At 36.7% G+C, this 20,386-nt stretch overlaps 1 protein-coding gene across 2 annotated transcripts; it reads left to right on the forward strand.

Moving 5' to 3' along the window:
- Positions 1-510: 510 nt before the first annotated feature.
- Positions 511-11,450, forward strand: LOC125658166 (uncharacterized). Of its 2 annotated transcripts, XM_056148250.1 has the most exons (7): positions 514-560; positions 684-782; positions 3,391-3,487; positions 3,852-4,010; positions 4,324-4,386; positions 5,260-5,307; positions 10,689-11,450. In XM_056148250.1, exons 3-7 carry the CDS (start codon positions 3,424-3,426, stop codon positions 11,048-11,050), a joined length of 696 nt encoding a protein of 231 aa, XP_056004225.1. In that variant the 5' UTR covers positions 514-560; positions 684-782; positions 3,391-3,423; the 3' UTR covers positions 11,051-11,450. The 2 variants fall into 2 exon arrangements, with proteins under 2 accessions (XP_048745288.2, XP_056004225.1); XM_048889331.2 differs by lacking the exon at positions 684-782 and having other exon boundaries at positions 511-560.
- Positions 11,451-20,386: the final 8,936 nt, after the last annotated feature.

Here is a 20,386-nt window from a genome sequence, read left to right on the forward strand (position 1 = left end):
ACACAGTATGAATAGTTTATGGTCACTGGTGACGTCTCCATATAAGTGAAAAATTCTCGAACGGGACGTTAAACAATATACAATCAATCAATCACTAAGACTTCAATTAGCATGAAACCTTTTATATGGCAACATGTCTTTCATCTACGTATATTAATAACCCTGAGCAAAAACTCATTAACGTGAAAGAGGAAACATATGCTGATTTTCTAATCGTTAATTATGATACCTAAGCTGTTTCTCTCCATTGACAGGTGTAATTTCAGATTAATTTAAAACTACACTAAATATTCAATAACCCTCTCGTCTATTATTCCTATAATTTTGAATTCCATCCACATTGTGATTATAAACATGTACCAAGGTGGCTGATTAAAAATGATATACTTTCATCATTAGAAATATTACACCTTTGTAGCCTTCCTTTTATGTGAATGACAAATAATCAATCATTTTCGTATCAAAATACCGGCAACGCAAGATATGACATTGCATGCAATGACGGGTACAGTTCACATTCATTAACAGAGAGCGATCGGAAATACGTAGGTCTTTTTTCGGTAAGTGCCTCGTCATGTATCTCTACTTAGAATTGTGTCATGAGCTTAAACTGATTAGTGAGATTCTTTCGATATTCCCATCACCGTCTTTGAAATTGATTATTTTTGTCTTCTACTTTCCAGTACACGAATATTAGACTCTAATCGGACCGTTAACCACTAACCAGAGAGAGGGAGGGGGCGTTCTCCGTTCACACCCAATGTTAAGCATCACCGATAACAGTATATAACCTTATCTTGTATTGACGGTGTGCTAGTTTTGACATTTTTTCAACCTTAACTTATGTTTTCTACACATCCCGTGGGCATCCGGGTTAGGATATGTCCTCGGTATCCCTTGTCGTAAGAAGCGACTAAATGGGGCGGTCCTTCGGGTTAGACTGCAAAAACCGAGGTCCCTATGTCACAGCAGGTGTTGCACGTTAACGATCCCTCTTTGCTCAAAGGCTGTAAACGCTGAGCATAGGCCTAACATTTGTAGCCCTTCAACGGCAATGGTGACATCTCCGCATGAGTAAAATATTTTCGCTAGGGAAGTGTCTTTTTTTTTTTAAAAATAAATATATCTCCTGAATTAATGTCTGGTTCAGTTTTGATGAAATACAGTGATTTCAGAAATGTTCGCACTGTCAGTATCTTCCGATAATTTGTAAGTAATTCAGCGATCACCTATTGTCGAAATGAGACAATTTTGATAGGAACTATAATTTAAGAGTATTTATGAAAGATTTTCATTTTGTAATCTGTGCATTAGTTCGTCATAAAATTACTTTTAACGATTGACATTTCTAGAATTATATTTATTTCATTAAAATTGTTGGGAAATTTGCTTCAACAAAAGCTTTTTCAATGTTTAAAAGATATTTTTGAATGAAATACACTGGAGAAATTTTCTTTGAGCTCAGTTTTGTCTCACGACTGTACATATATATGGATCTAAAACCTAGACAGTCCAGATATTTGTGCACTTGTGAAATCTCTGCTCTTTGTCTAAAATATTCGCAATATTAGTGAAAAGTTTCGATAGGACGCAACGCAAATAAAACAAATCTAAAATATTCATGATATGTAGACTAAAATTAAGATGAAGTAAGGATTAAATGTCAATATTGTTTGTACTATAGGGATATGTAAACAATGAAAGCATGTGGTAATTCATAAGTAAGTACATTCCATTTAGAGTCGGCACATAGATACATTTATCAGTGGACATGAGCTCAAAGGCTTTTTATCTGACGATAGCATATTTACAAATAAACATATAACTTATTAACAAAATACTTAAAATATTATAATTGACGTAAAGTCATATCATAAGCAGACAACAAAATATTAAACTATTGTGATTGTAGTTCTTAACAATAAAGAAAATATATAACTTAAAAAGGATCGCACCAGGTAGGGATCTTTATAGTATCCCTTTAAAGGTATAATATACCACCTATATGCTGGCCCAATTTTATTAGTCCATTAAATGTGAAACATGTTTTTAACTGATCGGGATAATGCATATGCTTCCAGTTTAACTGAAGTTAAATCATGAGGAAGACAACCAAACGCCTTAGATAAATCCGTCATAATTGTTTTTATTCATTATCATCTACAGCTCGAGCTTTCTTCCTAATTTTCAATCACATTTAAAAGGGTTGGCTGCTATTCAAAACCCGATCTGATCACGGTCAAATAAGGAGTGAAAATGTTTTCTAAATAATTTACAAGTTGAGTTTCAATTATTTTACATTCCTTTTAGAAATTGATGAAAGTATACTGACTTTCTACAAGTAAATTGAAATTGGAGGTAGAAAAATGTGTTGGTAGTAATTGTTTTTCTCTAATTACTCTTTTCTTGTGTATATTTGTCATAATTGGACGTATACACAAACATCGGGATGAATCAAACTACAAAATTAAAGGTTTGACAAAGTGTGAATGTTCAGGTGAGATTCCTTTAATAGCTGTAGCTTTTTGACATTTATCTAAATGATTTGTTTTTCAATATATATCGTACGATGGACGATGCGGATTGTACGGAAACCACACCATGCTTCCATTCTTTAGATACCGCCCCCCCCCCCCCCAACATATTTGGGTTTTTTTTCTATGAATATACATTTCTATGCCAAGTTGAAAGGCTGATATCGAGAAATGCACTAAACTGAAACAGGAGATTTTATTGATTGATTGAATATTGTTTTACGTCCCTCTCGAGAATATTTCACTCATATGGAGACGTCACCACTGCCGGTGAAGGGCTGTAAAATTTAGGCATATGCTCGGCGCTTATGACCATTGAGCAGGGAGGGATCTTTATCGTACCACACCTGCTGCGACACGGGACCTCGGTTGTTGCGATCTCATCCGAAGGACCGCCCCATTTAGTCGCCTCTTACGACAAGCAAGGGGGTACTGAGGACCTATTCTAACCCGGATCCCCACGGGACCAGGATATTTTAAATGACATTTTTGTATTATGGGGATAACACCCCGAGATATAAAAACAATGGAAAATATGGGGGTATGTTCAATCGGTGCATCCAGAAATTAACGTATGCATGCTCCTATTGTTCCCATTGTCCCCATAATAATCACTATATAGACAATTGTTCCTGTTATTTACATTACGATTTATGTACTTCTCAATATTTATTGTGCCTCATGTATATATATCATTGTTTATACATATATGGGTTGAGCGAATAAATTGAAAGGTTCAGTTCGTGTATTTAGGGACAAAATACTTTAAAACGGGATGTGTTAAGTACTGACTAAAAAGGTACATCTATATGTCAATATATGATTATATATATAATTCAATACATAGGTTATTTAGATTTTTAGGAAATTCCTATTGACGCCCGAAAGAATGGTATATTGCAAGGAATTTCTTCTGATCATCTTGTTGGCCGCAAATGTCCGAGGTGACCAAGGCAAGAATTTATTTTATTCTACGAAATTGTGTTTGTACAAAATTCAATTTTATCTACCAGTACAACATGTAATAGATCTCTTTTACTCGGGTTTTTGTTAGCATCTTGTTTTTATGCAATTTTTCTCACGGACGAGGCGGAGCAGAAGTTACCACACAAAATAAAAAATGCAATTTTGTTTGGTCTTTAAAACATGCAGTTACTGAGAAGGATACAGGTTGGATAAAGTAAAATTCTTTGACGAAGACGAGCAAATAAATTGCCACACGCATCAGAGCCAAGTTTGTTAAGTATTTAGATGAAATCACTGCTGGTAAAACTATGAGAAAATTTGATAATCATACAATTTTTCTACTCATTAAAGATCAGTGTACCATTGGAGTGATGAGAGGACGATGTGATTGTAATAAATATGAAGTCTGTCTTTCTGGGCAATGGGAGGAAGCGACGGTACCAAACAATGGGAAGTATGTCACCATTTGTGGAAATTGCACAGCAGACGATACCAGGAACGGATGTAGCAGTAATTTCATTATTGAAACACTTAAAATTAGTCAGGATAAGTATTTTGTTAAGATAATGGATATTTAAAGGTACTAGCCACTCTATTAAAAGTCCTTACTACTTATCATAAGAAACCTTCTCTCTTCATCTTTATAAACATTCTTTTATAATCAGTTTTGTTCATGGTTAGACCTGTTCTCAAAGTCTCTTTTATGTGGTTTAAAGAATAAAGAAAATGAATTTCATGAACAATAAATAAAGAAGTTAAATTTTATATAAAATACAAAAAGAAAGTCTGAATTCTTTTCTTTTTTTCTATTTTTCCCCCTCAGATTCTCAGAGTGAAGTTTTGTGCGGGTACATCGATTTGTCATCATCTGCACTGAACGTGACCAGTGAGTTCGGATACTAAAGACATTGTTTAAATTGTAATAGACTAATTCTTCTCATTTAATGTCTTAAGCCCCTTTCACACATTTACGGGTCAGGAGCCAGTTGGCGCCGGATGCAAAATTCTAGCCATCTGGGGTGATTCGGCGTCTTTGGGTTCATTGATGTCGTAATGCTGGTGTCAACACGGTCTTTTCACGATGTAGACACGGAAAACGCCGGTTTCCCTACGGATAAGCACGGTAGCTACTCGTACGTCCCCGGAAAAAAATCCCGGAGCGTACGGAAGATCACGGTTTCTGCTGGTCCATCCACTGTTGTTTCACGGAGATACGCGGATGTCCACGGATTATCATGGTCTTTCTCCACTGCGTTTAATGCCCTTTCACATATTCACGGATTAGACGCCGGATCGTCGATTCGTGATGGTCCGTGACGATCCGTCATCACCGTGTACAAACCGTTTATGCATCCATCTTCGTCCGGGACCATCCGGGTTCATCAAGACAAACCGTGAAAAATATTAGACATGTTGAATTTTCCCCAGATCGTCCCGTATTGATCCATGTAGGTAACGCGCTCCTCCGTGTATCAACTCCTTAGACCGTAGTTTGACGTTTACTTCCTCTTAGCAACAGACCCAGAAAGGTCGGACTTTAAATATTTCATTCTTCATTCTCTGAATTGTTTCTTCAAATTTTTAATTTCTTAGAAAGGCTTGTTTCAAAGTATATGAAGACAGGTTTCAAGCTGTTGCTATTAGAACTTTCCCAACTAATGTGTGTTTTTTAATGCATATCAAAGTTGTAAATCCCCTAATGCTGCGTGTGATCACAGAGAAAACTTCACATGTAAATCATAATCATTGGACATTTCAGCCTCTGATCCACATGATCCGGGGACAGCGCCAGATTTCACAACATCAGGTAATGCCATATAATTTTAGTATTCAAACTACGATAAAAGTGTTAAGGTTTCCAAAATCGCATACAGAAGGTAGGAGGAGTATTTTCAACAGTTGAACATTTTGCCATTAGGGTTATTTTTGTATAGCCACCATTTTAACTCTTCGTGTTCATAAAGGGGTCATTTTCCAAAAGGATTTCAGTGGGTCAATGGTCACTATTTTCGTAAGCTCAGCGATTTGATTTTCTGGAATTATGCAACAGTAATGATTTTACCCTCAATGTATACGAGTGTTGTGCAAATAAACCGCAGAAAAGCAAGTTCTGTAGCATTCCTATCTACAATGATAAACATCAGCTTCAAATTTGAATATGTATGCGAAATTGTTTTTGTTTTAATACACATAATTGAATTTTTATCGTCATAGATAAAATTAAAACTAGTATATGGGACTCTGAGCAACTGCCAGAATTGGGGATATATTTTCACGAATAACTCCGTTTACCTCATCAAGATATATGGCTCACGGTGAGTGTGACCGGTCGACAGGGGATGCTTACTCTTCCGACGTACCTGAAACACCTCTGGTGTGTCCAGGGGTCCGTGTCTGTCCAACTATCTATTTTGTATTGCTTGTAGGAGTTATGAGATTGATCGCTGTTTGTTAATATCCTGCCTCAATTTAAAAACTGATCATACGCAGAACAATCTCTTGCGTATCGAACATAAACACCATGTGCCAGTGATAATGGAATATTGCTTCATAAATGTAGGGAATTGACGTTGAAGAAGCTGAAGCCATCCCGTTTGTCATAAAACCGAATTGTTAGTATGCCGTTAAAGTGAACTTTATATGATTCTTTCGCCAGAGGGCATGGTACGCAAGTTTCACTAGCACCTCTGTAAACGCCCAGAAAATAGTTTATGCATCATGTGACAATTCAAAATCACACAAATCAATAGATAAATCGTGAAATTCATGCCTGTGAAAGCAAATAAATTGACCGCTTTATGTGGAAAATTTATATTCGTTTCAAACATTATGAAACTAAAAGATGACGGTTTCCAGGCAAACGTTGCGGATGGTATTACGTGCAGCTAATGTGTTTGGTCTGTCTGAATTATGTTTATTAGCACATCAAACATAGCACTATGATGAATGGAGATGCGTTGTTGTTTTACCAACTCTTCCGTTATCGCACAGATATTCGACTGTTGTTCCTTTGCATGTTCTGAATATGGTATGTAAGACTTTAAGGGAAATCACGTGATCTAACTGAAACATCTACAGTTTCTATCAATTGAATATTTATTTTCATGTCGGAACACAAAACCAGAGTTTGTTGAAGTCATTAAAAGAATCTTGTACAGAGGTGTAAGTGAAGTTTGCTAAGCGTGCCCTCGGGTGACAGAATGCTACCCATATAGATGTCGCAGTTTTCAGTTACCAGTAAATCGTTCTCAGAAAAATCATAGGCGACCTCATTTATGGTATTCTCTCACCAGAGGACACTTTACACAAGCTTTACTTGCACCTCCATCAACTCTGCCAGGAGGCTGGCGATTATATATTATGGATATAGAACAACGACTGTGATTTACTGCAGGCATGCATTTATGATATATCAAAAGCTATCATTGTTTAATAAATAGTTTGACATTTGTGTCAGTAAATCTAATTTTCGGTATAATGAATCTATTTATTTGGGCTATTTATTTTCGCATTGAAAGAGACAATTTAACGTTATCGGGGTTTTTTCTTCAAGAAATCAGAGTTTGCATTTGTTATTTTCTCTTTGTTATACACGTTATTTTATTCATTTTTACATTGTTCATACTTTGCAAACAATAGTCATATGCAAGTTGAATATAACGAAATATGTATTATCTATACATGTATGTGTCGTGGGGTCATTCTAATTCTATACATGCAAGGTGAAGATAACGAACAGTGATCAATCCCATAGCTCCTATAAGCAATACAAAATAAATAGTTGGGCAAACACGGACCCCTGGACACACCAGAGGTGGGATCAGGTGTCTAGGAGGAGTAAGCATCCCCTTAGAAAATATCCTTTACTTCTGGACATCAAGCAATCAAATTGATGGTATGCACATCAAGAATAATTGATTTTATACCAAACCTGTGAAATTCATGACACCTGGGTTCAGGCCCTAGGATGGAGCTGAGTTGGTCATACATTGAAAATGTATTACATATTAGAAACTTTTCTTTACTTTTGCACTTCAAGGAGGAAAATGTTCCCATGGTTATAATGAACAGTAAGCCCTCTACCAAACCCATCACATTCATGACTCTTGGGTTCACATTAGTCATTTATTGAAAATACATTATATGTAACTTCACAAAACCCCTTACAAACAGATGCATTGCTGGATCCATTAAATATTTTACCAAACCCCTATCTTTGCTCCTCACGAAAATATTAGCTTATGTGAAAGAAAAACTTTGAAGGCAACAGAGGTGGTGGAAATCAAATGTGGATTCTAAAATATTCCAAAGAACTTTTAGTAAATTGAAATCTCAAAACTTTTTTTCATTTTTTTCAAAATCAGCATCATCAAATCGTATTACTTTTCAACACTTTACACGATCATTCCTCACGATAAATCAAAAACTAGGCTTATTGACATTAAAGAAAGTTGTTTGGATATTTTATTGACATAGATGTTAACGGCAAACTAACAACTCAACTTTATGACAAACAGGATCCCTTTAGCTTCTCCATATTTATGCAGCAATAGTTCATTATCACCAGCATATGGTGTTTATGTCTCTCACCTGATTCGATACGCAAGATCATGTTTTCAATCAAGTTAGACAACTGACAAACACGTTGATGTTACGGGGGATTCAACAGTCTCGTTTAAAGTCAGCATTTAACAAATTATATTGTTGTTATAATGATCTAGTTTGCCCCTGTAACCTATCATTGGGTCAAATGCTGTTTGAGGTGTTTCATACCGATTGTTAAGCCGCTCTTGGCTAACTGATTTTGACTACGGATTACTCCGTTTATCAACACATAGTGGGTGTGACCGGATACTTACCCCCTCCTACGCACCTGATTCCACTTCTGGTATGCCCAGGGGTCTGTGTTTGCCCAACTCTCTATTTTGTATTCCTTATAGGAGTTATGAGATTGATTACTGTTTGATATCTTCACTTTTCACTCTGACACTCCATAACTGATAGTATTGGATTATCTTTGTTTTCTTTCACTTATCTCACTCATGACTGTTGTAATCCTAATTCATTCTTTCCTGATATCTTCCGTTCTTCTCTTTCCTCCATATTTCCTCTGGTCTGGGAACTTATGTGAATTTCCTCTCTGACAATCTCTCTTATTTCCTGTGTATTACACTTTTCTTCTACAGTTCCTTCCAATTTCCTTATTCTGTCTTCAAAATCTGTCATATATAGCTTACACATTTCCTCGATTTCCCTATTTGTTAGAATGTTCCTCTCAGCCTTTTCTCTACATGTTCCACAAAAACCACATCAAGTCACTTTTTGACATCAAATTATATTTCATCTCTGATTTCCCCAGACATTTAAAGCAATAATGAGCTCAACATATCTAACATTTGAGAAGCTTATCGTTTGGATCGGTGAAATAAGACTTGTATATATTGCATTTCCAAAATGCCTCCTCACTCTCTGCTTAATTACTAAGGACCTGGTATTGGGGGAGGGGGGGGGGCGTGGTGAATTGTTCCTCGATCCTGAATTTGTCCTCGAGTTCAGTTTAGAACTTTATTTGGGAGTCTGCCCACTTAAAACATTCGTGCCGTGCAATATAACACTCGTTTGGATTTCTAAAACGTTTTCTAGCATAAAATAGTAAGTAATTTTATTATGAAGATTTCATTCATTAAATTAATGATTAAGAAGATATAAGTGAAAACTGACTTTACGGGTGTTCCAGTTTAAACATATTTTATTGAGAAGCTCAATAGGATCGGGCAACAAGCACAGCCTATGTAGGTCCTCTCCCAATTTGTTCGGGGTTCGGTACAACCTAAACGTTTGTTATGTTGCAATTAAACATTCCTGTATCTTATCTGTATTTGATTAAATCCACAGCTTTTCAGTAGAGATCGACAACGTCCTAGATTAACAGTTCCTGGTAAGGAGCAATATTACCCACATTAAACCTTCGATATTCTGGTACCATACATATACTTAGTGCAATATAGGATATATCGATAATGTTGACAGTCTTATGTTTGAGCATGAGCAGGGCTTGACCTCACGACCTCGTAGTTGTCAAGAGAACGCTCCAACCACTGAACTACCGGGAAGGGTACTTTGAAAAAGTAATTCGTACTTCTATATGCATATAGGATTCACGGCGGGTATGACCGGTCGACAGGGGATGTTTACTTCTCCCAGGCATCTGATCCCACCTCTGGTATGTCCAGGGGTCCGTGCTTGTCCAACTTTCTATCCTGTTTTCCTTATAGGAGTTACGAGATTGATCACTGTTTGTTATTTTACGTTATCACACTTAAAAAAACGTTACTCATAACATTTTGGATTCTTTCATTAAGTGTGTTCTAACCTTCGGAATACGAAGGATCAAATAGTCCAAGGATAAGAGCTATGCATGAGGGAGATAATCCTTAATTTTGAAATGAATTTTTAAATTTTATAACAGCAATTAAATATACATCCGTATTTGCAAGCTAGTAACGAAGTACTTAGCTACTGGGCTGTAGAGACGTCTCACAATTTATTGAATATATCTGAATCAACAATAATTGATCCATATGGAAAAGGGAAATGTGGAAAATTTACTTTGATCCGGGATACCTTGCAAAATTATAAAACGGGAGGATAGCTGGTAAAAAAGAAACTGAACAACCATTATGGGACATAACTAATGATTTCAACGAGGGAGGACAGTACAGGTCCACCAGAGGATTTACTTTTAAACGGGTAATTCAGACGAAAATGGTAGCAAAGGAAGTAAACAAAATAACTTTTGTGGTTGGTTGGTTGGTTGTATCAATTTTTAATTTCCCACTCAATTTTTTTTTCTCACTTATATGGAGACGTTACCATTGCCGACGAAGGACTGTAAAATTACGGCCTATGCGCGGCGCTTACGACCTTGAGCAGAGGAGATATTTATCGTGTCACAACTGCTGTGATACGGAGCATCGGTTTTTTGCGATCTCAACCGAAGGACGGTCCCTTTTATTCGCCTTTTACGACAATAAAGGGGTACTGAAGAATAATTCTAACCCGGATCCACACGGGATATGTACAGAGGGATAATATACATTAAGAGACTAACGTTATAAACGATATCAATATCTATTTTAAAACAGACTCATGTGTGTATTTATTGGCTTTTTTTGCAACATTTTGTAGCTACTGTAACAGACCTAGAGGAACCTGAAATGTGTCCTTGTACCTGCGAGTTCGAAGACCAGATTGCATCCTGGGAACATTCTGGCAGTCAACCTGAGGTAGAGGAGGAAGTTCTTGTTTCCAAAATAAATGAAATGAAAAAAGAATTACAAGTTAATATCACAGATCTGACATCCACAAAAATGAAAAAGATCAGCGCCCCTGACAGTCGGACTTCCGCTTCTGTTACCGGGTACATCGGTGTGATCTTCATCGTCATCGTATTCGGATCCATAATGGCTCTAGACCTCTCAACGTTAGTCGTTCAAATTGGGGGATTCTGTAAAAGACTGAAGGGACAATCAAAAGTAGACATACACTAGTGAAGTGATATTCTATTCATTGTATTTTTTCAGTATACTTTGATTTCTATTTTTAGGGTATGATATATATGTCTATCGCTCTGAAAATAAGTATGACACTGCATCCGTCCGAAATATGCATTGTAATAAATAGCCTGCAACTACAGAAAGATTGCTCACCAACTCATCCTTATATTGTTTTTATTATAGACTAAATTAATTTGCTAAGTGAGTTATTTGTATAAGTGTCAGTGATTTCGCGTGTACTAGATGTATTTTTAATGTAGAGATGAAAAATATATCCACATATCGCAGAAGATTATGAAAATCCTTTCATACTAAAGGGAAAACATGTACAGCTCAATGCAAAAGATTACGTAACACTTGATACCAACAAAATAAATAGATGTATGAGTTGATATCTATATTTGGCTTAGTTTTGTTGTGATAACAGTTTTATCATAGGGTGTGGAGCAAGGCTTCATTGATGTCCCCATAGATAATAGAATTTATCAGATTTAATTATCGTAGTTCGACCTACTTTTCCTGTTCACGGCGTTTTCTTGTTGTTACACAATGATTTAGCTGATGGTAAAGTTGTACCAGATCCAATAGTTTGTGAAAAATCACATCCGAGGATGAAGACGACAACATATATCCAGTCTATGCTGTTACTAGATCGATGACCAGAAGGAAAGAAGCTAACCAACGGCTGATATAAACAAAATTGACGCTTTCTGAACTTTTATCCTATTTACACAGCCCGTCTATACTGTAAGTGTACATCTTGTACCCACCGAAGCGTTCAACGCGTATTGTAGGATGGCGTACCATAAATTTAGACCTATACATGACACTCAGGGCCGTATCAGTGAGGATCCTGTAACGTACCAACGCCTGTCGTAACACGGGACCTTTGTTTTTAAGGTTATATCCGAAACACCCGTGATTCTAACTTCTGAATACCGAGCATTTAGCGAGGGAGTAATCACTACCTGTCTACGTCTTAGGTTTGACGCGGAATGACACGAGCGGGGATCGAACTCACGACCTTCCGTTTACGAGGCGAATGCTATAGATATCACTCACTTTGGTGGCAGATCACATGAAAACAGCCATATAACATTAAGTCTCCATTGAAAATCAATGATGATGATCTCCAATTACACCACAGCAAGAACTCCTTCAGTCCAGAGCAGTTACTGTCCGAGCAAAACAAAGGCCATGATATTGTCAAACTTAGCAAGAGGGTACTTCTACCAGATAATGCCGGCAAAGTCGATGAGTGCTTCTATACCAAGAAGGGATCCTTATGGGAAAAACGGCGACCACCTGACGCACCCCAGATGAAGCATGGCATGTTTTTCACCAGATAGTGACATATCATAAGAACATCATCAGTTTGGCTCACGACACACCCATGACAGGTCACTTGGGTGTCATTAATTCTTGTAACAAAATTTTGAGTCATTTATTAGCCTAAGTTGAGAAAAGGTGTTTCTGAATTTTCCAAACCGTGCCATGTTTGCCAGCTGGTAGGTAGACCTCATCAGAAAATTCCTTCTGCCCCTCTCCAACACAATTCAGCTTTTGAATATTTCAACATTATTTTAGATGAACCAATATATAAGTGTGAGATAGATATGTTTACTCAAGTTAGAAACGTTTTCATGAAACCATTAAAACCATGATTAAACATATTGTTATCAATATGACGAAGACTAGGATGAACGAGTTCGTCTTGTTTTATTTGCTGCACAAGAAGCAGTTCAGGGGTCTCTTGGGTTCAGTCCCTTTGATTGCTGTTTGGTCATACAGTCAAAGGTCCTTTGAAATTGCTGAAGGAAAATTGGTTGGCTGACACTAATTATCTTAAACCTTTTAGACTATATATCTAATTTCAAAGAGATACTTTACAATGCTTGTAAATTTGCACTAGAAAAGCTCAATCCAAAATGTAGATTTGGTATGACAAGTAAGCCAGGAATAGAGTTTTTAAACCTGGTGATAAGGTGCATGTCTATTTGTATTTTTGCCTGGTCCTGGTCATCCTTTGCAGGCCAGGATTATGGTCCATATGAAACTGAAAGCAGGCTTAGTGATGTGAATTATGTTGTTAAGACACATGGCCGGCGTAAAGAAAAACGCGTTTGTTACATTAACATGTTGAAAGAAAAGTGAAGATAACGAACAGTGATCAATCTCATAACTCCTATAAGGAATACAAAATAGATAATTGGGCAAACACGGACCCCTGGACACACCAGAGGTGGGATCAGGTGCCTAGGAGGAGTAAGTAATCCTTGTCGACCGGTCACACCCGCCGTGAGCCCTATATCTTGATCAGGTAAACGGAGCCATCCGTAGTCAAAATCAGTGTGTCAAGAACGGTCCAACAATCGGTATGAAACATTCCGCCATGCATGTAAGACAGCACCTGACCCAATGATAGGTTATATTGACAAACTAGATCGTTATAACGACCATAGAATTTGCGAAATGCTGACTATAATCGAGACTGTTGAAACCCCTGTACCATCAACTTGTTTGTCAGTAGCTTGCCTCAATTTAAAAACTGACCATACGCAGAGTAATTTGTAGAATCAGTTTCTGTGCTAACCAGTTTAAGACATAGCAAAATTGTATGGAAAATTAGGTAAACAAAAGACTTCAATTAGAGTGTCCATTTAAAGATCTTGTCAATCTTGATGCCAAACAAGGACATTTGAATACTTACCAGAAAGAACAGATTCAACGTCTCATGGCTAATTATTAGGGATGGCAACGGTTAACCGATTAATCGGTTGCAAAATTTGTATTCGGTTATAAATTTCATGACATGTTAGTCGATGAGTTTGGTTTTTTTTACAGTATTTGTCAAAATATTTTTTAAATATTTTTACCTTTCAAAAAGTAAGTTAGATGACGTGTTTAAATCTGCAAGACTGATAAAAAATTACATGTATCAGGACACGGCCGCTATCAAAACAAAACCCCCGTAATTTAGTCATTATCACCCGAATACAAATACAAATTTACGAGGTGCCCTCGTATGAAAAATTCCATCTGTGTTTGTTCCAATTCATGCGTAAACACTTTCTACTGATCAATGTCATTCAGTAATCGTTCTCGTATTATAAATCGCTCCGAAACTTTGCAATTCATTTAGAAAAATGCCACCGCCAACATCAGCAGCTTGGCAATATATCAAGAAAGAGCGTGACGACAAATGTCAGTAATGTTCGACAGAACTGACATACACCGGGGGTATTTCAAATATGCTGTCTTACCTAAAATCCCGGCACCCGACAGAAACTTTAGGCACACCAGAAAATAAACCATCTATAACGTCCTTCATGACAAGCTCTCGTCGTATGAGAAGACCCGCTGGTATACAGTCGGAGAACATCGGTATCACATGTGCGATAACAAATACGATCGTCAAAGACTTTTTACCGCGATGAATTGTTGGGGTGGTTTTTATTTCTTCCCCCATCTTTCCCTCCTTCCTTCATTGTGCTTGTTTTGAAATTAAGAGGGAAGGGACTAAACTATGTGTTAACTCTTAACTCTCCTTTGCATAATTGTAGGGAAAGGTTTTCTGTTACTTATGGGTTTAGTGGAACCAGGTTTCAAATAGCATCAAATCCCGAATAAATAAAATGTACACGAGGCAGATTTTATTTCAAAATTGTCACATGCGTCTTATGTTAGCCTCACTACCGATACGTGGACTTCAACTGCTGTCAAGAATTTGAACACCGTGTGAGCGACGAGTGGTGGATGTGTTTGCATGTGCTGGTAACAAGGGAAATACCCGAGAGACATACATGTAGCGGTTGAAACCTTAGCACTTGATGTAACGGTATATTTTGATTAGAAAGCAAAATTACCGCCGTTGTGCACGACAATGCACGAAATATTGATGCTGCTTTTTTTTTTTTTTTTTAATCGAAGTGACTTCTTAGTAACCTGCACTGTTTTGGGTACACAATCAGTTTTGCATTAAATCCGCACTTGAAATAAGCTCTGCATCTAAACTATTGTCCCGGACCAGAAAAGCAATCGACAATTTTAAACATTTCAACTTGAAAATAGACGAAAACTTCCGTACGAAACCTTATACGAGACATCCCTATTAATTGGAATTCTGCAGAAGAAATGTTATCGAGACGAGGTGAACAGCGAAGGGCAGCTACGAAAACAGCAGCCACGCCTTACCGGATACCGCTAACGGACGTCATACGGATAACAAAATTGTCAATCCGTTCGTATCCGTTCCTTTGCGTTTCTTGTTCGTTTCTCTTTCAGCGCGTTACCTTGTCTGACGGAAAGTTTTGAGCATGTTCAAAACTTGACACGGATATCACCGGACTATGGAGTCCGCTTAATGTACGCTACCTAGGCGTTGTTATGCGTTTTAATCGAAACTCATGCGTTTCTTTTCCTGTGCGTGTCCAGTTCACACCGTATATGTCCGGTGGACATGTGTCATATCCGGACTACTAACTGACATGATACGGATCAACCGAAGATGTAATGGACACCACCCGCATGTTTACGGACAAGAAACGCATGAAACTGGCGAATAACGGTCGTCAAACGTAGGTCCACATCACCGGTACAAGTCCTTCGTCTTAGACGCGACAGACTTAAGTCATTAAAACAGTGACAGTTCCATCGCCACACACTCGGCATCAATGCCACTGGTCCTCGGAGATGACGTTAAAAACGGATGTCCCGTGTCACGCTAAAGATGGCCGTAATCGCCGAGCATAGTCCTAAATTTGAAGCCCTTCACCGGTATTGGTGACGTCTCCATATGAGTGAAAAACTCTTGAGAGAAGCGTTAAACAAGATAGAATCAATCAACGCACTATTTCAGTGGACTTCTCTATAACACTTATGTGGTGTATAGTACATTCAGAGAATTAGACGAGAGCTGTCTGAAGGTGACAATCTAACCACTGATCTGGTTTAACGATCGTAAGGCCACACATTTCTACAATACATGCGGACAGAAGGAGGGACGAGTGTATCTCCCGCGCAGCAGACAAGCGTACAGACTGACAAATCGAACATGTCAGACAAACAGACAGACAAGCATGTTGACAATGTAAGGCAAGCCGACAGATAAGCAAATAGACAATGTCAGACAAGCAGATTGGGCAGTAACACAGAGACACACAGAGAGACGGTGTTGAACACACATGCACATGTACAAAGTATTTAACAGTTACATGCTTTATGGACAGGCCTATGTATAAAAAAAATATTTGAATAGAACTTGATGCAAAACAACAAAGCCTTCACTAAGTATCGTCTCGTAACTAGGAATTTGGGGTGTCCATTGCACTTTATTCATGGTTAGTGACCTTGACCTTCTGTTCTATCAGAATAAATGTCAGTGTTCTCTCGGACGAAACCTTAGAACCAGATAGTTGGCGCTGACATGATTAAAAGCACTTTTACATCGACACAAGACATCAGTTTAAGTCGTCTTGGTAACAATTGAAATACATATAATAAATCCTAAATGCCATGCTTTAGCCGAAATTACTCAAAAAGAAAATGACAAGGTTTACAATATATATATATATATATATATATATATATATATATATATATATATAAATGAATATGCAGAGAATTTAAGCAGTCGTTAAAGGTTCGGTTCTTTTTCTGACAGTTCCATTGAGCATACATGTTTCAATACGTGTATATATGTCATTGTTATTATTATATCACATACAGTGTACATGTTTCAATACGTGTATATATGTCATTGTTATTATTATATCACATACAGTGTACATGTTTCAATACGTGTATATATGTCATTGTTATTATTATATCACATACAGTGTACATGTTTCAATACGTGTATATATGTCATTGTTATTATTATATCACATACAGTGTACATGTTTCAATACGTATATATATGTGTGTCATTGTTATTATTATATTACATACAGTGTACATAAATAGATAGAGGCATGTGTTTCATGACAATTTTCTGGAACAATTGGTGTAGTGGACACATATGCACTTGGGATGACGGCAACGGAGAAGGAATTGACCATTATTTATTTTTTTGTTTAAAGAGCATATGTATACAGTAAGCATATGAAAAGATTCATTCCAGATTTGCAGGTTACATGTATTGAAGCTTGTAAGCTGTATACCATCGTCTCAAACCACGGGTCATTGTTTCGTGTTTGTGAAATAGAATGAAACAATAACCCGTGGTTTGCAACGATGGCTGTATATACTTGCAGCAGAGATGCTAGATGGAAGGAGAAAGATTTGGGACGAAAAGTCACATAAAAAACTTAAACTGTCGATCTTAATGATAATGTCTTATTTTGATAATATTTTATGTCATACTGTCATTTAATTTCATTTAACTGTGTCTTTTTTTTTAATGTTGCATTCCTCACCGTTACCCTTGTAAAGCATCTTAGAGTAATTTGTTTTAAATAAGGCGCTATATAAATTTATTTTATTTACTATCATAATTATCATTATATATAAAAGCATTGGTAAAAATACATTCACTGACAAATGGTTTCTCAGGCTGTCAGCAATTGGACCCGGTTGAAAAAGCGAATGTCTTAACTTAACCAATTTGCTTCCAAAATACACACATACATGCACACACACACAATTTCCATTCTCAGTGACCGTGTAGCGTGTGACAGCGTGGCGAGAATTCCATCGTCATCGAAAGCGAGTTTTTTGACTTGCCTAGATGGTCGAGCGGTCTAGCGCGCTGGTTACATGCTGCTAGGAGAGTTGGTTCCGCAGGTCATGAGTTCACCCCCGGGTAGGGGTGGGAGTGGATATCCAAATAAAGTGGAATTTTCTGTGCTTTATATTAAATATGTCTTCACTTAGGGCAAACGTTACACCCATTCACCGGCAATGGTGTCGTCTCCATATGAGTGAAATATTCTCGAGAGGGACGTTATATAATGTAAAATCAATCAGTCCATCTATATATCTATACACGAAATCGCTTCCTGTAAAGTATCATGACATGAAGTGTTGTTGTTTATACCCTCGTGTATTTTCAAAAATTAAGAGAAAAAAAAAAAACATTTTAAAGCAACATTAGCTATCATTTTGGAGTCGAAAAGTTTTGTTGCGAACTTGTGATTTACTATATTTTAATTACAAAAATTTAAGGTTTATAAACTTTTGTAATTAAACTTAGTTTTGATTTTATCAATGACTATGGTTCAGATTTAGAGCTGATATTACTTTAATTTCTGTCGGATTATCCCCAGTCCTACTATATTTATCAAGATTCTTACAAATCAATACAATGTACAATACACTATTAATCAACACAAATGAAAACAATACAAATCAATACAATATTAATCAATACACACCAATACAATACAATACCAACACAATACAAATCAATATTAATCAATACAGCAAAACTTGGACTCTACCAATATTTTTCGTTGCAAACAAAACAACTTTTTTATCATTCAGGGGAAAATCACAAAAAATTCGTATAAAGTAACTAAGAGCTCGTATCACTCTTTCGATAGCGAAGTCATACTTCATAAGAATTGTTTCAATAAGTGTATTTTGGTGTAATGAGCTACCTTGAATATCAATATATATACATGTATATGTCATATTCATAAAAAAAAAGTTCGATCTATGTGATTCAAAAGCTTTCCCATGTTGGTTGTGAAATATAAAAGAACTGATTAACCTTAAGATTGGGATATGTGTGGAATTGTAAGGAATCAATGGCTGTACATTAACGTTCCGCTTGAGATTTTTTTTTTTATATGTTAAACATATACAACGAAAACAAATCTTTTGCAATTTGTTATGGGTTTTGCAAATTTGGACTTTCTTTGACTGGACATATGGATACGTCACTATTGACGGTGAAGGGCTGCAACTTGGCGCTTACGGCAGGAAGGCATCTTTATCGCGCCACATCTGCTGTGACACAGGACCTCGGTTTTTGCTACAATCCCATTTAGTCGTCTCTTACGACAAGCAAGGGGTACTGTATATTAGTGAAACCTAGAGGTTGAACACGAGCAATTTGATATTCCAAAAAATGAAAGTAATTCATGTACATGTTCACTGTCACATGCGGGTTGAAGACGAATATCATTTTATACTGGTTTGTTCATTTTGATAAAGTTAGAAAAATGTACTTTTAAAAGAAATATTACTTTCGAAATCCCTCCGTTTTAAAGTGTTTTAAAACTTATTCAACTGAACATTGTCATCGACATATGTTAAAGAATTATATAAACTGGAAAATCATCTTTATAAAATCAAAGTTCAAAATTAAGAGCAGACGCACTACATGACTTATCCTTACTATCATCATCATCATTGAGTGTGCGGTGGGTTTTTCTTAAGGGTGTTTGTATTTCATGATAAAAACAGGGGGTTTTTTCCCGTAATCTTTGGTGTTTCTAAATTAATGTTCTAGCATAGGTAACTTAATGTACAGGTTTTAAATGTTGAAAACAAGAAAAATACATAAAACGCAAAAACCTTTTTGGAACTCAACAGAAGTGAAAAAGAGTAAATTTTTAATGTAATACACATTTACGCATAGGCCTAAATGTCAAACAATTGTAAATATGAAGTTCTCAACAATATATTCTCTTTGGAGATAACAAATCCACTTCGAAATGAAATATAATATCCTGATGCATAATAATTTCACAACATGCACATCAAGAAGTTTTCTTTAACAATAAACAAAACCTTTCTTCCGCTTCACATAATTTGTACATGAAAGATCCATTCCCTGAATGTTTGAAAACACATCCAACAACATATCCTCTTTTTGTATTAAAATCTTAATGAGAAAGACATATTTCCTGATGAAATGTTAATCTCACTAGGTGCACTGCATTTGAAAAAGTATGCACCTTTTTAATAGCATTTTTTTAAAGGGGGAGGGGCAGCCGAACGAAAGGTTTACAGGAGTTTACTTCACTATTGTCGAAAATTCATGTGTTCAAGCAAATAAAACCAAATTAAAGAAGAAAAGTTCAAAGTCTTAAATTAAGTCGGAGAGAGAGAGAGAGAGAGAGAGAGAGGGGGGGGGGGGGAGCGTTGTTTGTTCTTCACCGTCTCCATAGCGTTGAACAACATCACTGTGACACATCTTTATCGTTCATCGTACTGTGGAAGGGGGGGGTAACCCAAAATGTCTTATTTTGCATGTATATATAACTTACTTTGCATGTAAAAATAACACAAAATGAACGTAGTCCCAAAAGTGGGCGTCTATTTGCCTGTAATTGGTTTCAAGCAGTACTCTACATGTGTTATTCCCCTTGAATGACGAGTAGT

The sequence above is a fragment of the Ostrea edulis genome, chromosome 9, assembly GCF_947568905.1.
Source record: "Ostrea edulis chromosome 9, xbOstEdul1.1, whole genome shotgun sequence".
In the NCBI taxonomy this organism is placed as follows: Eukaryota; Metazoa; Mollusca; class Bivalvia; order Ostreida; family Ostreidae; genus Ostrea; species Ostrea edulis.